The 20,491-nt window shown below is 41.8% G+C and overlaps 2 protein-coding genes and 1 long non-coding RNA gene across 6 annotated transcripts in view; 1 reads left to right on the top strand and 2 right to left on the bottom strand.

The window, feature by feature from the left end:
• The window catches only part of LOC143823482 (protocadherin gamma-B5-like), a 32,188-nt gene extending 21,621 nt beyond the window's left edge, over positions 1-10,567 (bottom strand). Inside the window, exon 1 of the mRNA XM_077309856.1 lies at positions 3,044-10,567. Within this exon, the coding sequence (XP_077165971.1) occupies positions 3,044-5,464 (2,421 nt within the window). The 5' untranslated portion in view covers positions 5,465-10,567. The remainder of the gene's footprint in view (positions 1-3,043) is intronic.
• LOC143823452 (protocadherin gamma-A6-like) overlaps positions 1-20,491 on the bottom strand; it is a 285,370-nt gene that overhangs the window by 69,634 nt on the left and 195,245 nt on the right. For all 4 annotated transcript variants that reach the window (XM_077309815.1, XM_077309817.1, XM_077309816.1 and 1 more), the window contains exon 2: positions 17,421-17,552. In XM_077309815.1, coding sequence (XP_077165930.1) covers positions 17,466-17,552 — 87 coding nt within the window. In that variant the 3' untranslated portion in view covers positions 17,421-17,465. The remainder of the gene's footprint in view (positions 1-17,420; positions 17,553-20,491) is intronic.
• On the top strand, positions 10,840-14,973 carry LOC143823456 (uncharacterized). Its single transcript, XR_013226485.1, has 3 exons — positions 10,840-10,935; positions 12,896-13,043; positions 13,163-14,973. It is a non-coding gene; the product is annotated as an uncharacterized LOC143823456 (long non-coding RNA).

Raw genomic sequence — 20,491 nt, 5'->3', positions numbered from 1 at the left:
TACATATCATAGGAGGTGGTCTCCAAAAAGGATACAATTTACATATATTGGTTGGAGCCATAATTTACAGATTCCATTTAACCACTCAGCTACACTTTATAAACAGTTTAATATAGGTATTTTATATAGAGTGTATAATCACAGTTCTGACCACTGAGGAAGACCCAGTAGGGTTGAAACGCGTTGGGTCTTATGTGCTGTTAGTTCTGTATAGTTTTTATGAAGTTTTTATTCTGTTTTTAATTGTGCACTATAATAAACTAGGAAAAGAGCCCATTGTAACCCAAATACAATGGGCGCTAGAATGGGAAGGACAGGGCAGCAGGCAGGAAGGAAGCGAACCTTACAGGAGCCGTTGTTGAGGGCGGGCGGCGGCGGGTGGCGGCGGTGGCGGCGGTGGTGGCGGCAGCGGGGCATCCTCGGCTGCTAGGCGGTCCCTCGGCGGCCATTTTCGGAGCTCCGTCGTAATAAGGGACGGGAGTCCCCGGCAGCCGCACGCAGGGTGGCTGCCGGGGACTCCCTAGCCGGCGGCCTGACGCGGCGGGAGGCGCTTTGCGGCTACGTGCGGCTCACAGTTGCTCCGGCAAGGAATCGGAGAGACCAATCCCTCCAATAGTCTCTCCGGGGGAAGGGGCCAATCGGCACCCTTCCTCATCCCGGACACAGCCCGCCTTCCAAGGGCTTACTGTTTTATTTAGTCCGTGGCGCCCGCGGCGCCACGGGCGGTGTACAGATAATCAAAAAGTTTTACATTATTTTATTGTACAGCTCAACTTCTGAGTACCTACCTGTTAAGGTTGGGTTGTGATCCTTTTTTTGGGGGGGGGGTTGGTTTTGCACCCTGCTAAAGCCTACGCATGCTACAATGCTACTATGAAGCATTAAGGCATGAAATGATGCAACATTATTTCTCAGAAAGAACTAAAATGTACTTGCACCACACATGGCCAAGTCTTAAATTCTTAGAAACAAAGTGCAATCCTAAGAACAATTTCCTGAGAATAAGGCCCAATGAATACAACTAAAGAAACATGCTTTGGATGGAACCCCACTCTACTTATTATGCTGCACTGGAGTATGATGTTTTGAAGGAGGCGGGAATTTCATGGTCATTCAATGACTGAATGGAGCACTTCAGGTAAGGGGCACTATTCTAGCAAAGCTGCCTCCCCTCCACCAAAAGGAAGAAAGTCAACAGAGTGCCTGTGTTTGCTACATAGTTTGGGGAATGGAGACATTAGGGATAGCTTCATTGCTTCTTTGACTTAACACATTACATTTTTACTGGTGTAAAGAACAAGTTCACCTCTTAGGAACTAGCTACGGGTACGTTTGCATATTTTGTTACTGTTGCTTAGAATTGTGGCTCTTCAATGCTAAGATGCTGTTCATTGCATACTACTGATCCAAGAAAATGCCAATATATTGCAATCTTTCACCATTTTCTTATACTTACGTGGAACACAAAATCAGGAGGACAATTAAATATGCCACCAAAAATGAGTTTGTCTCAACAGAGAGACAAATATCTCAAAACATGTCACTAAAATTTTACACATTCTCTACATTTGTCAATTACATTGTGATATTTGATCATAGCCCAGACCCCAGAAACAAAGGACATTACATTACTATACTATTTGTAGGTAGTACAAGGAAGCTAATATAGGTAGGGATCCCTGCCTTCAGTGGGGGTATCCCATTGTGACTGGCATGGAAAGGGTAGGACAGCATGTTGACTTGGGCTGATGACCTTTGGCATGTGCCCCTGTCTACTAGTTCATCTCACCTCAGTTCCATTTTGGTGCTGGGGTTATGTGTTTGTGTGTGTGCCCCACACAGAAATGGGGGAGGAAGGTTTCCCTCAGTCAGCTGCTGCCCTAAAAAAGGAGTTGATCCATACCATCCTTTGGTGCACTCAGATGGTTACAGTATTTATGAAATATATAACCATTATAATATTTATAAATAATATATAATATAATACTATATATTATATATACTATATATTAATAATATATTCATGCTTCTTTTTAGAAGAAGAGTTGGTTCTTATATGCCGCTTTTCTCTACCCAAAGGAGTCTCAAAGTGGCTTACACTCACCTTCCCTTTCCTCTCCCCACAACAGACACCCTGTGGGGTGGGTGAGGCTGAGAGAGCCCTGATATCGCTGCCCGGTCAGAACAGCTTTATCAGTGCTGTGGCGAGCCTGAGGTCACCCAGCTGGCTGCATGTGGGGGAGCAGGGAATCAAACATGGCTTGCCAGATTAGAAGCTATCACTCCTAACCAGTACACCAAGCTGGCTCTCTTTTAATATATATTCTTATTTATAACATAAATAACACTATTGGTAGTAGTATTCTTATTCTTTTATAAATAATAAAAAACAGATCCTATCCAAGAAATGGCTTTGTTCTGTAATAATCTTTTCAAAAGGCAAAAACAGCTGCCTATGCAGGAACAGACTTCGTGCAAAAGAGGGCTGGTCAAATGGAAGTGTCCACAATAGAAAAAAATTGACTGATTGGCTATCAAAAAAAATGTGTTTTAGTTTATAATGGTTCCAATTTATTGAAAAAATGAATAATTTCAATAATAAATATTCAATAGATATTATTTTCATACCTGTGATGTCATAGTTATAGGCATGAAAACATTAATAAAACATCAATACATTGGAAAAATTAAAAACAAAAACATAATTTTATTAATAGCAAAATGGTTGAATTTTTCTATTATGCAGGAACAGACTGGCAGAGATCTCCATTGTGCCCTCCCACAATTATTCGTATTGTATGTTATGCAATGATGGAGGAATATGTATTGACGGTGGCTACAGTGGGTTTGATAGTTTTACAATTAGATCTAACTGAAAATATAAACGAAGGTCAATCAATTTACTGCCAAAGATGTAGTCAGCAAAAACCGGAAAGCTAAGGTGTAGACACATCAGCTCCATATCAGATAATTTAGTTACAATTACAGTTTGGAAAAAGGTTATAGAGTGTACACTGAAACAATTTCTGAAGAGAGAGCTTACCTTTTCAGTATTCTCCACCTCTGAATTTAAATTGTTCTCTTCATTGCCTGTCAAAGGCACACAGAAGCTGCCATTACCAAGAACATTGCCTGACAGCTGAACATTGGGGGTCAGGAAAGTGACCTCATTCTTCCTGGATTCTGAGGACAGACACAGCTGGTAGGAATAAGGCAAAGTCCCATCTTCAAAGTTTGGTGGGAAGATGGCACCAGCCTTTGAATGAGGAACAGGAGCAAAGCATTGCAGGAATTTGGGATTCCCTGATCGTCGAAGCTTCATCAGAACAACCAGAATCACTGTCAGGAGGAACAAGAAGGACATCAGAGCCAAGGCCAGCACCAGGTAGAACTGCAGGTCGGACTGATAGTCAGGGCTGCTGGATTGGTTCTTCATTTCTGGAAGGGCCTCCTGGAAGTTCTCAGCAAACACCAGGTTCAGTGTCACGGTGGCTGAGAGAGACGGCTGCCCGTTATCCTTCACCAAAATGGCTAGTTTCTGTTTTGCAGCATCTTTCTCCACAAAGGCCCTTGAGGTCCTGATCTCACCAGTGTGAGAACCAACTGTGAAGAATCCTGGTTCAGTGGCTTGAATGATGTGGTAGGAAAGCCAGGCGTTGTGTCCAGAATCAGCATCCACCGCAACCACCTTTGTGACCAAATATCCTGCCTCAGCCGAACGGGGCACCATCTCGAACAAGGCTGAGCCCTTGGCTTCTTGGGAAGGGGACAGGATCCGTGGGCTGTTGTCATTCCGATCCATGATGAACACTCTCACTGTGACATTGCTGCTGAGAGGGGGAGAGCCACCATCTTGGGCCTTCACTTGAAGTTGGAACTCCCTAAACTGTTCATAGTCAAAGGACCTCTGTGCATAGAGAGCTCCAGTCTCAGAGTTAATGGAGATGTATGAAGAGATGGGGAGCTCTTTGATGTTGCTGTGCAGGATGGAATATGTGATTCGTGAGTTTTGGTCCATGTCTGGGTCTGAGGCTTTGACAGAGAAAACGGAAGCACCAGAAGGATTATTTTCTGGCACATAGATGGTGTAAGAAGATTTCTCAAAAGAGGGGGAATTGTCATTGATATCAGAAATCTGTAGTGAGAGAGTTTTGTGTGTTGACAGAGGAGGATTCCCTTTGTCTGTGGCTGTTACTGTAAGGTTATACTCAGAAATACTTTCTCTGTCTAGCTGACTGTCTAATAGGAGTTGGTAATAATTATTAGATGTGGGAACAACTTTGAAGGGCAAATTGTTTTGCAAACCACAAGCAACCTTTCCTCTATCTCCTGTATCTTTGTCATTTGTATTGATTAAAGCTATCAAGGTTCCAGGCAGAGCATCTTCAGGAATAGGACTAACTACAGAGACTAAATTCACTTCTGGGGAGTTATCATTTTCATCAAGAATACTGATTTCAACGTTGCAGTGTGTCACTAATCCACCTCCATCTTTCGCTGCTACAGTTATAGTATATTCCTCCATTTCTTCAAAGTCCAACGACCCAATAAGTGTGATTGTTCCATCGGCTGGGTCCAGCATGAATTTCTGATGAGCATTCATTGGTGCATTGCTGAAATGATATGTGATCTGAGCATTTGTACCTTCATCATTATCTGAAGCTACCACCTGGAGTACCAGAGACCCAACTGGCAAATTCTCCAGCAAACTAACCTTGTAGACCTCTTGAGTGAAGATGGGTGGGTTGTCATTGGCATCAGTGACATTAACCCATATCTGGGCAGTCCCAGTTTTTCTGGGTTCACCCCCATCCAGGGCTGTTAGGACCAAATGGACTATCTGTTCTCTTTCCCTGTCCAGTGGTTTCTTAAGCACAAGTTCTGCATATTTATTTCCATCTTGTCTCTCTCTAACTTCTAAACTGTAGTACTGGTTGGTGCTGAGCTGATAATTCTGCAGTGAATTCACCCCAATGTCTGGATCTTCAGCTTTTCCAATGAGAAATCTGGTGCCTGTGAATGTTAGTTCACTTGTCTCCAAGTGAATGTTGCCACTGAGGAACTGTGGTGCATGATCATTAATGTCCTGAATTTCCACAGTTATATGGAAAATATGGAGAGGGTTTTCTAGCACTACCTCAAAATTCACGAGGCAAAGTGGATTTTTGCCACAAATTCTCTCCCTGTCTATTCTGTCATTCACAAAGAGGTTCCCATTCTCTGCATTGATACTAAAATGCTGCATCTTAGTCACAAAGACAGCATGCAGATTGCGTTTAGCTAGTTCTCTGGCATTCAGTCCCAAATCCTTGGCAAGGTTCCCCACCACAGAACCCTTTGGCATCTCTTCAGGTATGGAATACTGAATCTGCTCCGAGGTAGCCCAACTGCAGAAAGACAATAAAAAGAGAAGCAGTACTTGCCTTCTGAGTGCCGGGGCATTCCCCTTGTGCTTTCTGCCCATCTGGATCCTGAACAAATTATCTGTCTTTTCCCCTCAGCGTCTGACAATCAGATCAGATTTTCACAAGGATGCAAGGAATCACTGTAAGGAATAATCAACTATTTCCCCTTCTTATTTTGCATGCATCAAAACAGTTTTTCTTTGCTCCATCAAGACTGCTCTTTGCTCTTCAGTTTCTATGATCTGTTATTACAACGTAGAAAGCATCACTGGGTCTGTCCTCTCTCCAGCTCACATTGTCCAATAGCGGCACTCTGAGGATCAAGAGAGAATTGCAAGGAAAATCTTTTCCAACAATATAAACAGGAACATTACTTCTATGTTTTTCATCAAGAGCTTTTACTTGTTCTTCAGAATAGTTGAGCACATTTCCCATAGTTTCTCTGGCATTCAGACTCCATTTCCTTGTAGATTTTCAATCTCTTTGAGTTTTACAGTAACTGCTGCAAAATTGGCTAATGAGAACTGTTTCCTTGCATTGTAGTTTCCCTATAAGAAAGTGAGAAAAAGCTCCCCCTATATTGAGAATATTTTTTCTTTAATAGAAAGGTATAGTTACTCTTCTCAATTACTTTCTCACAGTGTCATAGCCATTACATACTAAAAGGGAAGTCTAAGGTTTAAGACCCGAGTAATGTGAATTTACTACAGCCACCAAACATTTAGGCATACACAAAGTTACTTGTTTGTCTTCATCTCTTAGTAACCAAGAGGATTTAGCTTCTAGAGAGAGTCCTGCTTCATCAAAGGAAAAGCCAATTCAACTCTCAAATCTGAACATTCAAGGCACTCAAAAAGAATGTGATCTATGGAGTCATTTGGTAGTACCTCACCCGCTGACTCTATTAGAGCATGGAATGCCATTAAACCTTCCTAACAACACTGCCAATGGCAAGGCATTGAAATGTGCATGCATAAATGCCCTCTGATGCTTGGAGGGGATAATTCAAATAGGTAGAGTTGGGCATTTTTGGATCATCATCATCATAGTTAATAAATACCATTTCTAACTTTAAGATCTGTCATGGGATTTCTGAGTGTAACTCAAAATCTAGTACTTTCCTCAACTGCCAAAGATCAGTTCTCAGTCAATCCTTTATGCATGATGTGAAGCTACTGTGTCATGCTTAAAAGCAACACACTGAATTCTACTGTGGGCAACTGTGGGCTCCATTAATCTGGGAGCTCCTTTATCTTTAATCTCTTATCCATGGTCATTCTCTGTCTTCACAAAACCAGTACTGAATCTTCATAGTAACAGCTGGACAAATGTTAGCAGATTTGAAGGAAAAGACAAGTTTCTCTTCTCTCTTCTTTCTGTGCAGACTTCATGGAATCCTGATTTAGCCAATTATTCGTCCAATGTGAAAATGTCAGAATGAATCTTGGTAAAGGGGGGGGGGGGAATCAATCCTGACACATCACAGGGAATGTTTGAAGAAGCTGGTCCAAGATTCTTATAATTCATCCTCATCAAGGAGTGAACACAGTGCTCAGTATTTAAACTACCAATCCTAAATGACCATATCCAGATGTTCAAGGTCATGACTACTGTTCCTAGATCAGTAGGCAGAGGATTCTAGAGATGGGTGCCATCTGGCTCCTCCTAACTCCCAGGAGGTGAACATTCAGTTTCCCCATAAAACTATGACAGAGATATACCAGCTCACTGTAAAGTACCAGATCCTAGTAATATGTGCTTGAAAATCCACCAGTTCCTCATGCTGCGACCACATGCAATCACTACGGTAAGTCAAAGGAACATTAACCTTCTCCCTGCCACTGCTGTTTACTACCATTTGCTGTTGAGTGCTTCTACCATGTTTTAAGAGAAAAAATTGTGATGATAGCAAAGAAACGAGAAAGAGAGAGAGAGAGAGAGAGAGAGAGAGAGAGAGAGAGAGAGAGAGAGAGAGAGAGAGAGAGAGAGAGCTGTTTTTTGGTACCCCACTTTTTACTATCTAAAGGAGTCTTAGAGCAGCCTACAATCATCTACCCTTGGTCTCCCAGCAACAGATACCCTGGTAGCTAGGTGAGGCTGAGAGAGCTGTGACTCGTCCAAGCTCATCCAGCTGGCTGCATATGGAGGAGTGGGGATTCAAACCTCATTCTTCAGACTAGAGGCTGCCACTCTTAACTATGACACCAAGCTGGATGTTCTTACTGGTTAGTGTCTGATAGCTTGAACAATAATGGCTGCCACACTGCCATGATTTAGAGTAGTTTGCACATATGCATTATTGTGAAGTTTCATGGACATCATAAGTTATTTCACCCTATCCATGTCAGCAAAAGATTGCTTCCCACATATTTACTTTGGAAGAGAAAAAGGGGTGCTTTGCTAAAACTGGGTGATGCATTAAATGTAGAAATAATGCTTTTTATTGTGCAAGTATAGACAGGAAGGAGACCATGACCTTGGGAAGAAATTGGAATTTTCTACTGTAAAATCGACCAGACATAAAGAAATTGAATGTATCTACCATGGTTACTGTGAATCTACAAAGCTGCTTGGCTCAGTGCTTTAGTTAGGCCAGCCTTTCTCAACTTTTTTCCCCCATTCAGAAACCCCAACATTCTTCACACTTTGAGAAACCCTAGAAGTGGCATGATCATGCAGAATATAATTGGGTAGTATGGTTGTGGACACGCCCACTCATGGCCCCTCCCCTTCCCACCCCTCCAGGCCCATCCTTGGCCATTTTGGGGGGGGGCAGATGTCAACATGACCATATTCATATCACTCGACAACTATTTCACAAAATTTTTAAAAGATATTAAAAATTAATTAACTCCCACCAATTTGGGAAACACTTCCAGGGCTGTCAAGAAACCCCAGAGTTTCACAAAACCCTGGCTGAGAAAGCCTGAATTAGGCAACAAACAGAGAGGATATGGCGAACTTATAACAAGCTTGTAAGTAGGTTGCAATAGTTGAACACAGTATGTTTGCATGGGGAGCATGTTCACTACTCAGTCCTTGGTGCATTGGATACAAGATAGTTTATTCAAACTGTTCATCTCTTCTGACAACTTTCCAGGGGTGGTCCACTCAGCAACAAGGCACTCAGTACCAAGGCACATCAAATAAAAGGTAGTGGTTATAATGTGAAAAGCCACTTAATAGTTCAGAAGAACCAGGAAGGCAAATTCCACCTGTGTAGAACTAAGTTATGTTCTACAAAAGCAGTGTTGACCCCAAGCCCAATCCAGAAGCTAAGAACTATATAGATTAAAATTAAAAAGTTTTTATCCAGAAAAGCCAAGAGTTGAACTTCAGGCACAAGCTCATTCAGCATTCTTGTACTAATTTGCTCATCACCAGAAACAATTTTCCTCAGTGAGATCCTGCTAATCCAGTGGAGAACTCCTTCTGTACTGATAATACGGCCAATCTTTATTTGAAGATTAGCAGCACTGCTGTGAGTCAAAGTATAGACTATGTGATTAGATGAAGTAATGGTTTGGTTTGATATATGGAAACTTCATGTTCATAAATAATCTTTTTGATTTTTTCAAGTGACCTGTAACACACAGATGGTCTCATTGTCATCTTCAGTCACATTCAGGAAGAGATGTGCATCTTTTATGTTTATCTTTTATGGACTCCTGCTAAAATCAAGTGAGGTACATTGTTTTCATAACACATCCAGGGAAGCTCTTCCATTTGACCAATATAAGGCTTTTTTACTCAACAAATGACAGAATGAGAACTGTATACACTCACAACAGCCTCGAGCTCATTAAAAATATCTGTGGCAATGGCATTAAAATGGCTAGACTTCATCTTCAGTATTCCAATAAATGCTAACGGGAAATGTCTTCATTTTGGTCAAATCTCAAGTTGACAGCCAACAGCCATAATGCTACAAATCAGAGTGCCATCCCTTGTGAAAATACACCACCAAACAGAATTTGAGCACCTAAGTTCCTATATCAAACATAATATTTATCTCAATTACCTTTTTAAAATTCTCCATTTATTATTATTTTTAAAAGGATCTTTTTGTGTTATATTTATTGACAGGGGTTTTTGACTTTGTCAGGAAACACGTGGGATATATACCTATTCTAAAGGAAAAATAGAATTATGTTCTCTTTGATGAAATATTGTCCTGTTGTATAAAGAAAAGGACCACAGATCATGAGATGAGGAGGTGTTGCTCAGTTACAGAGAACATACTTAGCCCATAAGCTCCTCAATTAAAAACTAAAATCCCAAATAGCTATGCTGTGATAGACCTCAGCCTGAATCTTTGTATAACTACAGCCAGCAAAGGTTAGGTAACACCAACTAGAAGGATCAATGTCCCATTCAGTGCAGGAATACCAATTATATATACATACATGGAGAAAGATTGTTTTGGATGTATTGAAATATGTAGCCATGTACTTTAGGAAGATCTTAACTTGCAGGATCTTAACTTTCCTGAAAATCAGAGCTTTTCCAACAGGGGTTTGATTGGGGTCAATGAGCTGATATAACAACATCAAAAGGGCCCTCCTCCATAACTTTCTCCTATCCAGGACCAAGAAGAGAGCTGATGAATCCAGCAGCTACAGTGATCTGTTGTATTTTAATGAATTTAATGTTAATTGATTTTATCAACTGTTATACATTGTACTGTAAGCCGCCCCAAGATGGCTATGCTGAGAGTGGTGGTCATAGAAATCTTTGGATGGATGGATGGATAGATAGATGGATGGATAGATAGAATGAATGACAGACAGACAGACTTGTTCATAATAAAATGAAAGAATTTTTCCAGGAGAGAAACACATTGTAAGGCTGGAGGTGCCAAGGTAACCACACTACAAAGGTTAGTAAACAAGCAACATGGAAGGTAGATGAATTTCACACTTATATGTATTACATTCACTCTATAAATTGTTAAGCACTAGTTAAATCAAGTGTGTTTGTTATGACTTAAAAGGAGCTACACACAGACACACGCAGACACACATGCACACAGAACCCTGAACATTAGTTTGCTAAGTGTTCACTTCAAATGAGAGATTTTATGTTCTAGTCCTTCTATCAAGAATATCTGGGGAAAACAAACATATAAATAGCTACTTAAAGTTGGAATCCTTATATCTTACAGACGCAGCTCACCTGAGTAGCGGCTGAATCCCCATGATTACTATTAATATCTTCAACCGTGAGGAAAGGCTCCTTCATCTCACAAGGCTGTTGACTGGGCAGAGTATTAGAGGAATTTCCTTTTGGAAAGCCAAAATTGCTCTTCCGAGAATCCGTGGTGAGAGAAAAGTCATGACAGTAGGAGTGAAGAAAAGCTTGGACTCCATCAATCCCTACAAATTGTGAAACTGGAACGCCAGTAAAATTTATGTTCCCAGACTCACACAACTGAGAAGTTCTCCACCTGCGAAGTCTGAGTGCCAACAGCACAAGAAGGAAACTGAAAAACAAGCAGGAGACAAAAGCCACGGCAACCACCAGGTAGAAGGTGAGGTCCGACTGGGGGTCTGCAGGAATGGAGATGGTGCTAATATCAGAGAGGCTTTCAGGGATGCTGTCAGCTAGCACCACAGTGACGGTGACTGAAGTGGATAGAGGGGGCTGTCCGTTGTCCTTCACTAAAACCACCAGACTTTGCTTGAGAGCATCCTTGTCCAGAAAGAAACGGGCTGTCCTGATCTCTCCAGTATGGAGTCCTATGGAGAAAAGCCCTGGCTCTGTGGCCTTGAGTAACTGATAGGAGAGCCAGCTATTCTGCCCAGAGTCTGCATCCACTGCCACCACTTTAGTGACCAGATATCCAGGCTCAGAAGAGTGGGGGGCCAGTTCTACTCCAGTGGAACCATCAGTAGGGACAGAAGGGTACAGGATTTCTGGGGTATTATCGTTCTGATCCAGAATGAAGAGAGTCACTGAAACATTGGAGCTAAGTGGTGGGGAACCGCCATCTTGGGCCTTGACCAAGAAGTTAATTTGCTGGAACTCTTCATAATCAAAGGAACCCAGGGCATAAACAATCCCAGTTTCAGAATTAATAGAAAGAACTGAGGAGAGATGGGAGTCTTTGATGTCTTCTTCAACAACAGAATATGTTATCCTGGAGTTTGCTCCCCAGTCTGGGTCATCTGCCTTCAGGGAAAATATGGAGGCCCCTCTTGGATTATTTTCCAATATATAAAAATTATAAACAGTTTCCAGAAAGGAGGGAGGATTGTCATTGGTGTCTAAAATCTTGAGGGAAATAACAGTGGATGAAGAAAGTGGAGGAGTCCCACTGTCTACAGCTGTCACTGTGATATTGTAGGCTGCCACCTGTTCCCTATCCAGAGTTCTGGATGTGACCAAACTGTAGTACTTATCATAAGATTTTGTCAGTAGGAAGGGGAGGTTGCCTGAAACAGAACAAGTGACTTCTGCATTCTCTGCTGAATCTTTGTCCTGCACCTTTAAAAGAGCTACTGTAGTCCCTGCTGGAGAATCTTCAGGGATAGAGTTGATAACAGAAGTTATTGCTAGTTCTGGTGCATTATCATTTACATCAGTAATAAATACCATGAAGGTTGCTGTGTCCAACAGACCTCCGCCATCTTGGACCTGGACCTTCATTTCATGAATTGGAGTCTCCTCAAAGTCTAAGTTTCCAACAAGAGTTATTTCACCTGAGCTTGAATCTAAATGGAATAGTTGAGACGTTTCTGCTGCAATTTTATGGAATGAAAATCTCATTTGCTTATTGATCCCTTCATCCAAGTCAGCTGCTTTTAGTCTTAGTACTGTTGTCCCAATAGGAATATCCTCTCTACAGCTAACTTCATAGATAGGTTGGCTAAAAATTGGTGCATTGTCATTAGCATCCAGAACTATCACGTGAACTTGAGTAGTGCCAGTCTTGGCAGGATGTCCCCCATCATAGGCTGTGAGAATAAGACTGTGACTGGGTAGCACTTCTCTGTCCAGAGGTCTTTCCAAAAGTAATTTTGCAGACTGTTTGCCCTTAACTGTTGTTTCTAGAAATAGTGAGAAATAACTACTGGTACTAAGCTGGTAGCCCTGTACAGAATTGTTCCCTAAATCAGGATCCTGAGCTTCATAGAGGGGAAATCGGGACCCCAGCGCTGTGTTCTCACTGATATTAATCATTAGTGTTTCAGACTGGAAAGTGGGGACATGGTCATTAATATCTGTGACTTCCACTTCAACTCCATAGACTCTCATGGAATCCCCAAGAATAACCTCTACATTCAAGATGCATGTCTCCCGCCAACCACAGATCTCTTCCCTGTCTATTCTCTTTGTAGTGTACAAATGGCCATTCTTAGAATTCAAAGCAAAATACTCACTCCTTCCTTGAGAAACAAGGTGGATCCTGTGGTCTGGGAGGTCTTTTGCATCCAATCCCAAATCCTTTGCAATGTTCCCCACCAAAGAGCCTTTCTCTGTTTCCTCAGGAATGGAGTAATGAATCTGTCTGGAAATGGCTTGGCAGATGGAAGCAAACAGCAGGCAAAAGAAAGCTCCCCTTTTGCAATCCTTCGAGCATTTTACTGCTGGCATTCTTGGCTGCAAGAGAAGCCCCTTTGGAGTTTTGTATTTCAGGTATAGCTGAATCTGTCCAGAAAGTGCAAAATATGCTGTTGCAAATGGAATGTGGTCTTCTGTTTCAGGTTCTTTGTGTAGTGATGTTCGGCCTGACTCTGATCACTCTGTTTTTCCAGCTCTGAAGCAGCTGATCCAGGATGGATGATTTCCTCATTGCTCACAGCCTTGGTTGGTCAACAGTGACACTCAGAGTCTCAACCAGTAACTGCACACATTCTGATCTTTTGGATTTCTCTACTTTGTTTGATTCCATAACTATGAACGAGCAATGAACTAACACCCCTCCAATTTCAAAATAAATCTTATTCTCATATTGTCTCAGTTTAGGAGTTTTATCACATCTCTTTATAATAGCTCTCCTATTCCCCCCCCCCCTTTCACATAGGTATTATGTCTTAGCATGCCGTTAAAGCAATTACTACTTATCATTATGGAAAATATATTTAATTTATGACTGCCTCTACCCTTTCAATCTCTTGGTAAAAGTATCAGGATTTGTACAGCAGCTACTAGGAAAGTTCTGTTCACTCATCCTGCCTCCTACACTCATATTATGGGTACTTATTCTCCATGGCACGCAAATCCAATGCAATTCCAGCATTAATATAAACATTAACAGAGGTGTGTACTTAAAAGATGCACTGTTTGATTTTTAAAAATAAATAAAAAGAAATTCTGTGTTCTCCAGCATTTTACACCTTTAAATTTTTTTTAGCTCTTAATATTGAAATTGCAAAGAGCCACTTTGGTGTAGTGGTTAGAAGTGCGGACTTCTAATCTGGCATGCCGGTTCGATTCTGCACTCCCCCACATGCAGCCAGCTGGGTGACCTTGGGCTCGCCACTCACTGATAAAACTGTTCTGACCGGGCAGTGATATCTTCTTCTTATGACTTCTTGTAACCACAATTCACTAACAGAGGCCTGGTCAACACACGTAGTAGTGTAGCATGGTACAATTTAGGAACAAAATAAACAAAATAAACTGTTTTAGGAATGATGAACCTCCTTGCCCGGAGGTTTTCAAATGGAGGAAGGAATATCAATGGTCATTGCTTTGGCTACATTACATCCTGTATAAAGAGGTGATGAAGGCCCTCAAAGGTATGTTTCTGTTATTTTATGGCTACAACTTGCTTGAGATCATCATTACTGGAACAACTCTCTGCCAGTCCATTAAATAAAGCCTGAGTTGTGCCAGTCTTCACAGCTGCCCTGTCCTATGTTTTACAGCAATTTAGCTGGCATACACAAGCTGCCATAAGCAAACTTACATATTCCCCCCTCACCGCTCTTTGATGGTTCTTTGTTGCTTTTAAGATATTGACTCCTATAGGAGCTCTCCTATAACAACCTTATGGTCACAGATTGCTGGAAGTGGTGTTGTTTTTATATGAAGTGGTTCTTACTATATTTCTAATTACTATTATAATATTAGAGCCTCTTGTGGCGCAGAGTGGTAAGGCAGCAGACATGCAGTCTGAAAGCTCTGCTCATGAGGCTGGGAGTTCAATCCCAGCAGTCGGCTCAAGGTTGACTCAGCCTTCCATTTTTCCGAGGTCGGTAAAATGAGTACCCAGCTTGCTGGGGGGTAAACGGTAATGACTGGGGAAGGCACTGGCAAACCACCCCGTATTGAGTCTGCCATGAAAACACTAGAGGGTGTCACCCCAAGGGTCAGACATGACTTGGTGATTGCACAGGGGATACCTTTACCTTTACCTATTATAATATTAATTTAAATTATGCACTTAAAGAATTGTTTTTGGGCCATTGGCAAGTCAATCACCTTCAATAATGCAACAAACACAGAACTCAAGTTTGGGTTCCCATTGGGGAGAAAAGCAGGATATAAGTAAACAAACAAAGAAAGAAATACTAAATGCACACAATACTTCAGAGTAATTCAAATTACTGTAATAGAATTATTCAGCTGTTTAAATAGTCAGCCCATATTAATTTGTCAAGGATATAGATCGCAATGACATAAAGTCTGCTTAACACGAAAGATGTAATAAATACATTTCACTTCAACCAATAGCTCTTCAATAACTATACATTTGAAATATCTACATGAAGGTAGCAGAATCAGATTTCTTGTCTTCTAGTTTTTTAAAACAATTCCTAAGAAGTCGAATGTGATTTAGGGTCACTAACTTCAGAAAACTCACCTGGTCGTCATTTTCTACATCAGAATTTAAGTTGTTCCCAAAACTGCAACTTGAAGGCTCATTCGATTCATTGCAAGAAATATTCTCCACAATCTGAACAGCTGATGTCGGGAAGGTAAGTTCATTTCTCCTGGACTCAGAAGATAAACAGAGCTGGTAGGAATAGGGTAAGGTTCCTTCTTCATAGTTTGGTGGGAATACAACATGTGTCTTTGACAAAGAATTGGGATCAAAGCACTGGAATAATTTTGGACCCTTGGACTGTTGAACTTTCATCATAATAGCAAGTGTCATGGTCAGGAGAAATAAGAAGGAGATCAACGCTAAAGCCAGCACCAGATAAAACTGGAGTTCAGACTGAGGGTCCAAGTCACTTGCTTGGTTGCTCATTTCTGGAAGAGCTTCCTGAAAGTTCTCAGCAAACACCAAGTTCAGCGTCACGGTGGCCGAGAGCGAAGGAGACCCATTGTCCTTGATTAAGATGACCAGCTTGTGCTTCACAGTATCCTTCTCCAGAAGGACCCGTGATGTTCTGATCTCCCCTGTGTGGGCTCCAATGCTGAAGAGTGCTGGCTCTGTGGCCTGGAGAAGGTGGAAGGAGAGCCAAGCATTGTGTCCAGAGTCAGCATCCACAGCCACCACTTTGGTCACCAGATAGCCCGACTCTGCTGAGTTAGGAACCATCTCGAACAAAGCCGAGTCATCGTCTCTCGGCCGAGGATACAGGACCTGCGGGCTGTTATCATTCTGATCCAGGACAAACACCCACACGGTGACATTGCTAATGAGAGGGGGCGAGCCACCATCTTGGGCCTTCACTTGAATGCGGAACTCCCGGAATTGCTCGTAGTCGAAGGAACGCTGTGCGTAGAGGGTGCCGGTCTCAGAGTTAATGGACACGTAAGAGGAGAGAGGCAGATCCTCAATATTGCTGTTGAGGATGGAGTAAGTGATCTTTGAGTTGCGCTCCAGATCTGGGTCCGAGGCTTTCAGAGTGCAAAGGGAGGCCCCCGAAGGATTGTTTTCAGGCACAAAGAGATTGTAGGAGGATTCTTCAAAGGCAGGGGGGTTGTCATTGACGTCTGAAATCTCCAAATAAATAGTTTTGTATGTGGAAATGGGTGGGGTGCCTTTGTCGGTGGCTGTGATTGTGAGGTTGTACTGTGGGGCTTTCTCCCTGTCTAGGGTACCCTCTGTCAGGACCTTGTAATAGTTATTAGATGTTGAAACTATTTTAAATGGCACATTACTCTGCAAATGGCAATCATACTTTCCATTTTCTCCAGAATCTCTGTCCTTTACACTGATAAGAGCAACCACAGTACCAGAGGAAGAGTCTTCAGGAATTGGGCTGAATAAGGAGGCAATGACCACCTCAGGGGCATTATCATTCTCATCCAAGACCTTAACCTCAACTTTACAGTGTGTCACTAATCCACCTCCATCCTTTGCTTCTATTGCTATAATATACTTCTCTGTTTCCTCAAAATCCAGTATATCCTTAATTGTAATTATTCCCCTTTGTGGATCTAACTCAAATTTCTGGTGGGCTCTTTCTGCGATATTACTGAAACTGTAGGTAACATGAGCACTTGACCCTTCATCACTATCAGAAGCTGAAACCCGGAGGAAGGGGGATCCCACAGGGGAACTTTCCTTCAGGCTGACCTTATATACCTCCTGGGTGAAGATGGGGGCATTGTCATTGGCATCAGTGACATTTACCCAGATCTGGGCCGTCCCAGTTTTTCTTGGTTCTCCCCCATCCAAGGCCAGAAGGATCAGATGGACAGTCTCTTCCTTTTCCCGATCCAGAGGTTTCTGCAGAACCAATTCTGCATATTGGTTCCCTTCTTCTCCCTTTCTAACTTCCAAAATGAAATACTGATTTGGACTGAGCTGGTAATTCTGGAGAGAATTCATCCCAATGTCTGGATCTTCAGCCATCCCAAGGTAAAATCTGCTTCCTACTGAGTTGGACTCAATTATCTCAAGGTTGATATTGCTTTTCAAAAACTGCGGGGTGTTATCGTTTATATCCTGGACTGCTACACTTATATGGAAAACATTCAAAGGATTTTCAACCACAGCCTCAAAATTAATCACACACAGTGGGCTGTCCCCACAAATTCCCTCACGGTCTATCCTGTCATTCACACAGAGGTTTCCATTTTCTGCACCGATAGTGAAATACTGCTTTTTACCTTCAGAAAGAATGTGCAGGTTTCTGTTCCTCAGTTCTTTGTCATTCAATCCCAAATCTTTTGCAAGATTTCCCACAGTGGAATGCATTGCCATCTCTTCATGGATGGAATAACGAATCTCTTCCAAAGCAGCTATACAGAACAAAGAGGATAACACAAGAAGCATTACTTGCCTTCCAAGAGACCTGATTTCTGTCCCCTTCATATTCCTGATCCTTTCTGCTAAGCACCAGAGTTTAAGTTTCCACTAAGACAGGGAATCTGCAATACTGAATCCTCAGTTTCTGATAGTCTGAGTACACTGCAGTTGTTCCTTCTCCCCGGAGAATGTGTTTGCATGTCTCTATGTTCCGCTGTTTTTTTCTGATGTGACGGAGAAATTTCTCAGTGGGAAGTATCAGCGGACCTCGACTTTCCTCTCAGATAAGCACTTGGTCCAACAGCGGCCCTCTGAGTCTCAGGCAGGGAATTGCACTGACTCTTGCTGGGGAAGATCACAGAAAATCTTGGCTGCCGTTTTGTGTGTTTGTTATTTCCTTATTTACACTTAATGGCCCCAACTATCTATTGCATCTGAATCTTCTTCAGTTATAAAACAGAAATAACATGTTTTTAAAAGTATTTTCAGCCTCCTAATAAGTAAAAGATTTAGTTCTAGAACTGACAGTATTGGCAACAAAGCAAATAATTATTCCACTTATTTTTCACAAAGAAACTTCCAGCACTAGGAAACATTTGCAAACAAATTCTCGTTATGCAGTGCCTGACTGGAAAAATGCGAGCAACAGAAGGTACTTTTTGATATATTTTACTTTAATTTTTATTGCAGAAGGCAGGAAGTAGCTATTCAGACAGACTCTCAGACTTCTGTTTGAAGATGTGCATTTATGGCATTGTTCAACTGGGTTTATGGACTGAACTTTACAGATATTGCCACTGAAACCAGCCCTGAGCTTCTGGATCCTGTCCTGTCATCCCAGGAAAGTTCTCCAATCCCTGGTTTAGTTGCATCGAAATCCTCCCATTTATGATTAGTTTAGACAAGTTTTTAAAAATCTCATTCCGGGCATTTCCCCTCCTGTTTTTGTTACTGGAGCCTTTCCTTTTATTTGTGCAATTATTTGTGTTTAGCAAAGATATTTTGCTAATTCCTTTTTTTTTTTTTTTGAGATGAATACTTCTGACTTTACATAGCTAACCAACTACTTCATGGCCCTACAGATCTAGCCATCCAGCACTTAGCATGCAGAATAAATGTTATTAGTACAAGTTAGGGTGCAGGAGTGCAGAAATTCAGTGTATATCTTCAACTGACACAGAAGCTCAAATACAGTATCTGAGTGGAAAGAGACTACAAGTATAAGAAAAATGTGAAGAAGAAAGGGCAGATTAATTTGAAATGTAAAAAGTGCAATAAAGAGGCTGGTACTGGTGTTCTGTTACCAAAAGTTTGTACTTTCTTTTGGTTTCTGTGCTGGCTCAGTTTTCCCCTCACAAAACTGAAGAAAAAGCACTCAGCAAATGCCTTTGACTTCTGTGATCATGCACGGTATAGAGTCTGGACGGCTTATGGCTAGCTACAAATGAGGAGTTTGCAACAAACTTTTCCTATTGTAGGAAGGCCCACAAAGATGAAATCTGGCAATTCAAGATTTAGAAAGACCAAGAAATGACGCATTTTCACTGTGCTTTAACTGTTGCCATATTGATACCCTAGCTAGAAAAACACCTGAAAGGTTAAAAGTCATGCACCTTACTATGTAAGCCTACCCACCAACTGTTCATGCTATTTAAAGATATTGAATATTTCCTGAAGTCTCAGGACTTCCTTTGCATTAAAAGGTTTTATTTATTTATTTTTGGATTTGTATACCACTGCTCCTAGCAAGCTGGCTTGCAACAATTCACAGTAAATTATTCCATAAAATACAATATAATCCTTAAAACATCATAAAATACAATCCCTCCATAACCCTACAAAACCCATAATCTCCATGCAAAACAAATAACTTTCCCTCAATGCTTCAAGCCCTCTGCCGCCAGTATGGGTTCCAATCAAGATTGGGGATGACATAGTTTTGATAGCTACCAACACAATATTTCAGTACACCAACAAGCAGTGAGATGTCTATCTATGCTAAAATATACTCTATCACATTTGTAGTTTTAAAAGATAATACTTCTCCTTTTGACCTGCTGATTCCAATGGTGACTCCGATCCGTATTCTTATAATCATAGCAAAAACTGAAGCCTTGAAAACCGGACTATAGGGAATTTGTCCTGGCAGTGTTGTATAAATAATACAAGTACAGAATACCAGGGATATTGCCACTGATATTTCCTCTCGTCTTATTTTATATTGAACACTTCATGCATTTACAGAATTTCACATATATCAGATGTTTTCAAAGTTCTAGGTATGTAGTATGACGGGGGCAGGATAATAGCAGCAAGATCCTCTAGGATAGCTATCCCCAACCTGTGGGCTGCAGACCACATGTGGTCCGTCGACTAATTGGAGGTGGGCCGCGAAGGACACCTTCTCCCCCCCGGCCCTTTACTTCATCAACGATCCGGCAGGTGCACATGTGCAAGCTCAGAGCTCCGCGCCTGCACTCACTGGCATGCCGACGGCTGTGCCTCCCTCCCCCACCCCAGCCACCCCGCCTCCCTGAGCAGAAGCACCGCCTTGGCTTCTCCGCTCCCCCAGAGTCCCAGCGCTTAGGAGCGCTCACTTTAATGCCGACGGCAATCCCCCCCCCCCACTGGGCCTCAGTAAAATTGTCAAGTGTTGAGTGGTCCCCGGTGATAAAAAGGTTGGGGACCACTGCTCTAGGAAACTGCATAGATTCATTGGGATACAGAGACCATTTTACAAACTTTTGCAAACGATCATTCTATACATAATGAACATCTGAAAACACCTGCCAGCATCCCATAGCATTATCTCTAACAATGCACATTTCTAAATGCTAGAATGCTAGACCTCATAAAATCAATCAATAATCAATCAAGAATTAAAAAAAAAATCTTGTTCATGAAGGTGTGAGGAAACCTTTGCTGAGCCCCA

Source organism: Paroedura picta, chromosome 14 (genome assembly GCF_049243985.1).
Source record: "Paroedura picta isolate Pp20150507F chromosome 14, Ppicta_v3.0, whole genome shotgun sequence".
NCBI classification, from domain to species: Eukaryota; Metazoa; Chordata; class Lepidosauria; order Squamata; family Gekkonidae; genus Paroedura; species Paroedura picta.
The sequence above is the reverse complement of the archived record's forward strand: the minus strand, read 5'-3'. Positions and strand labels throughout refer to the sequence as shown.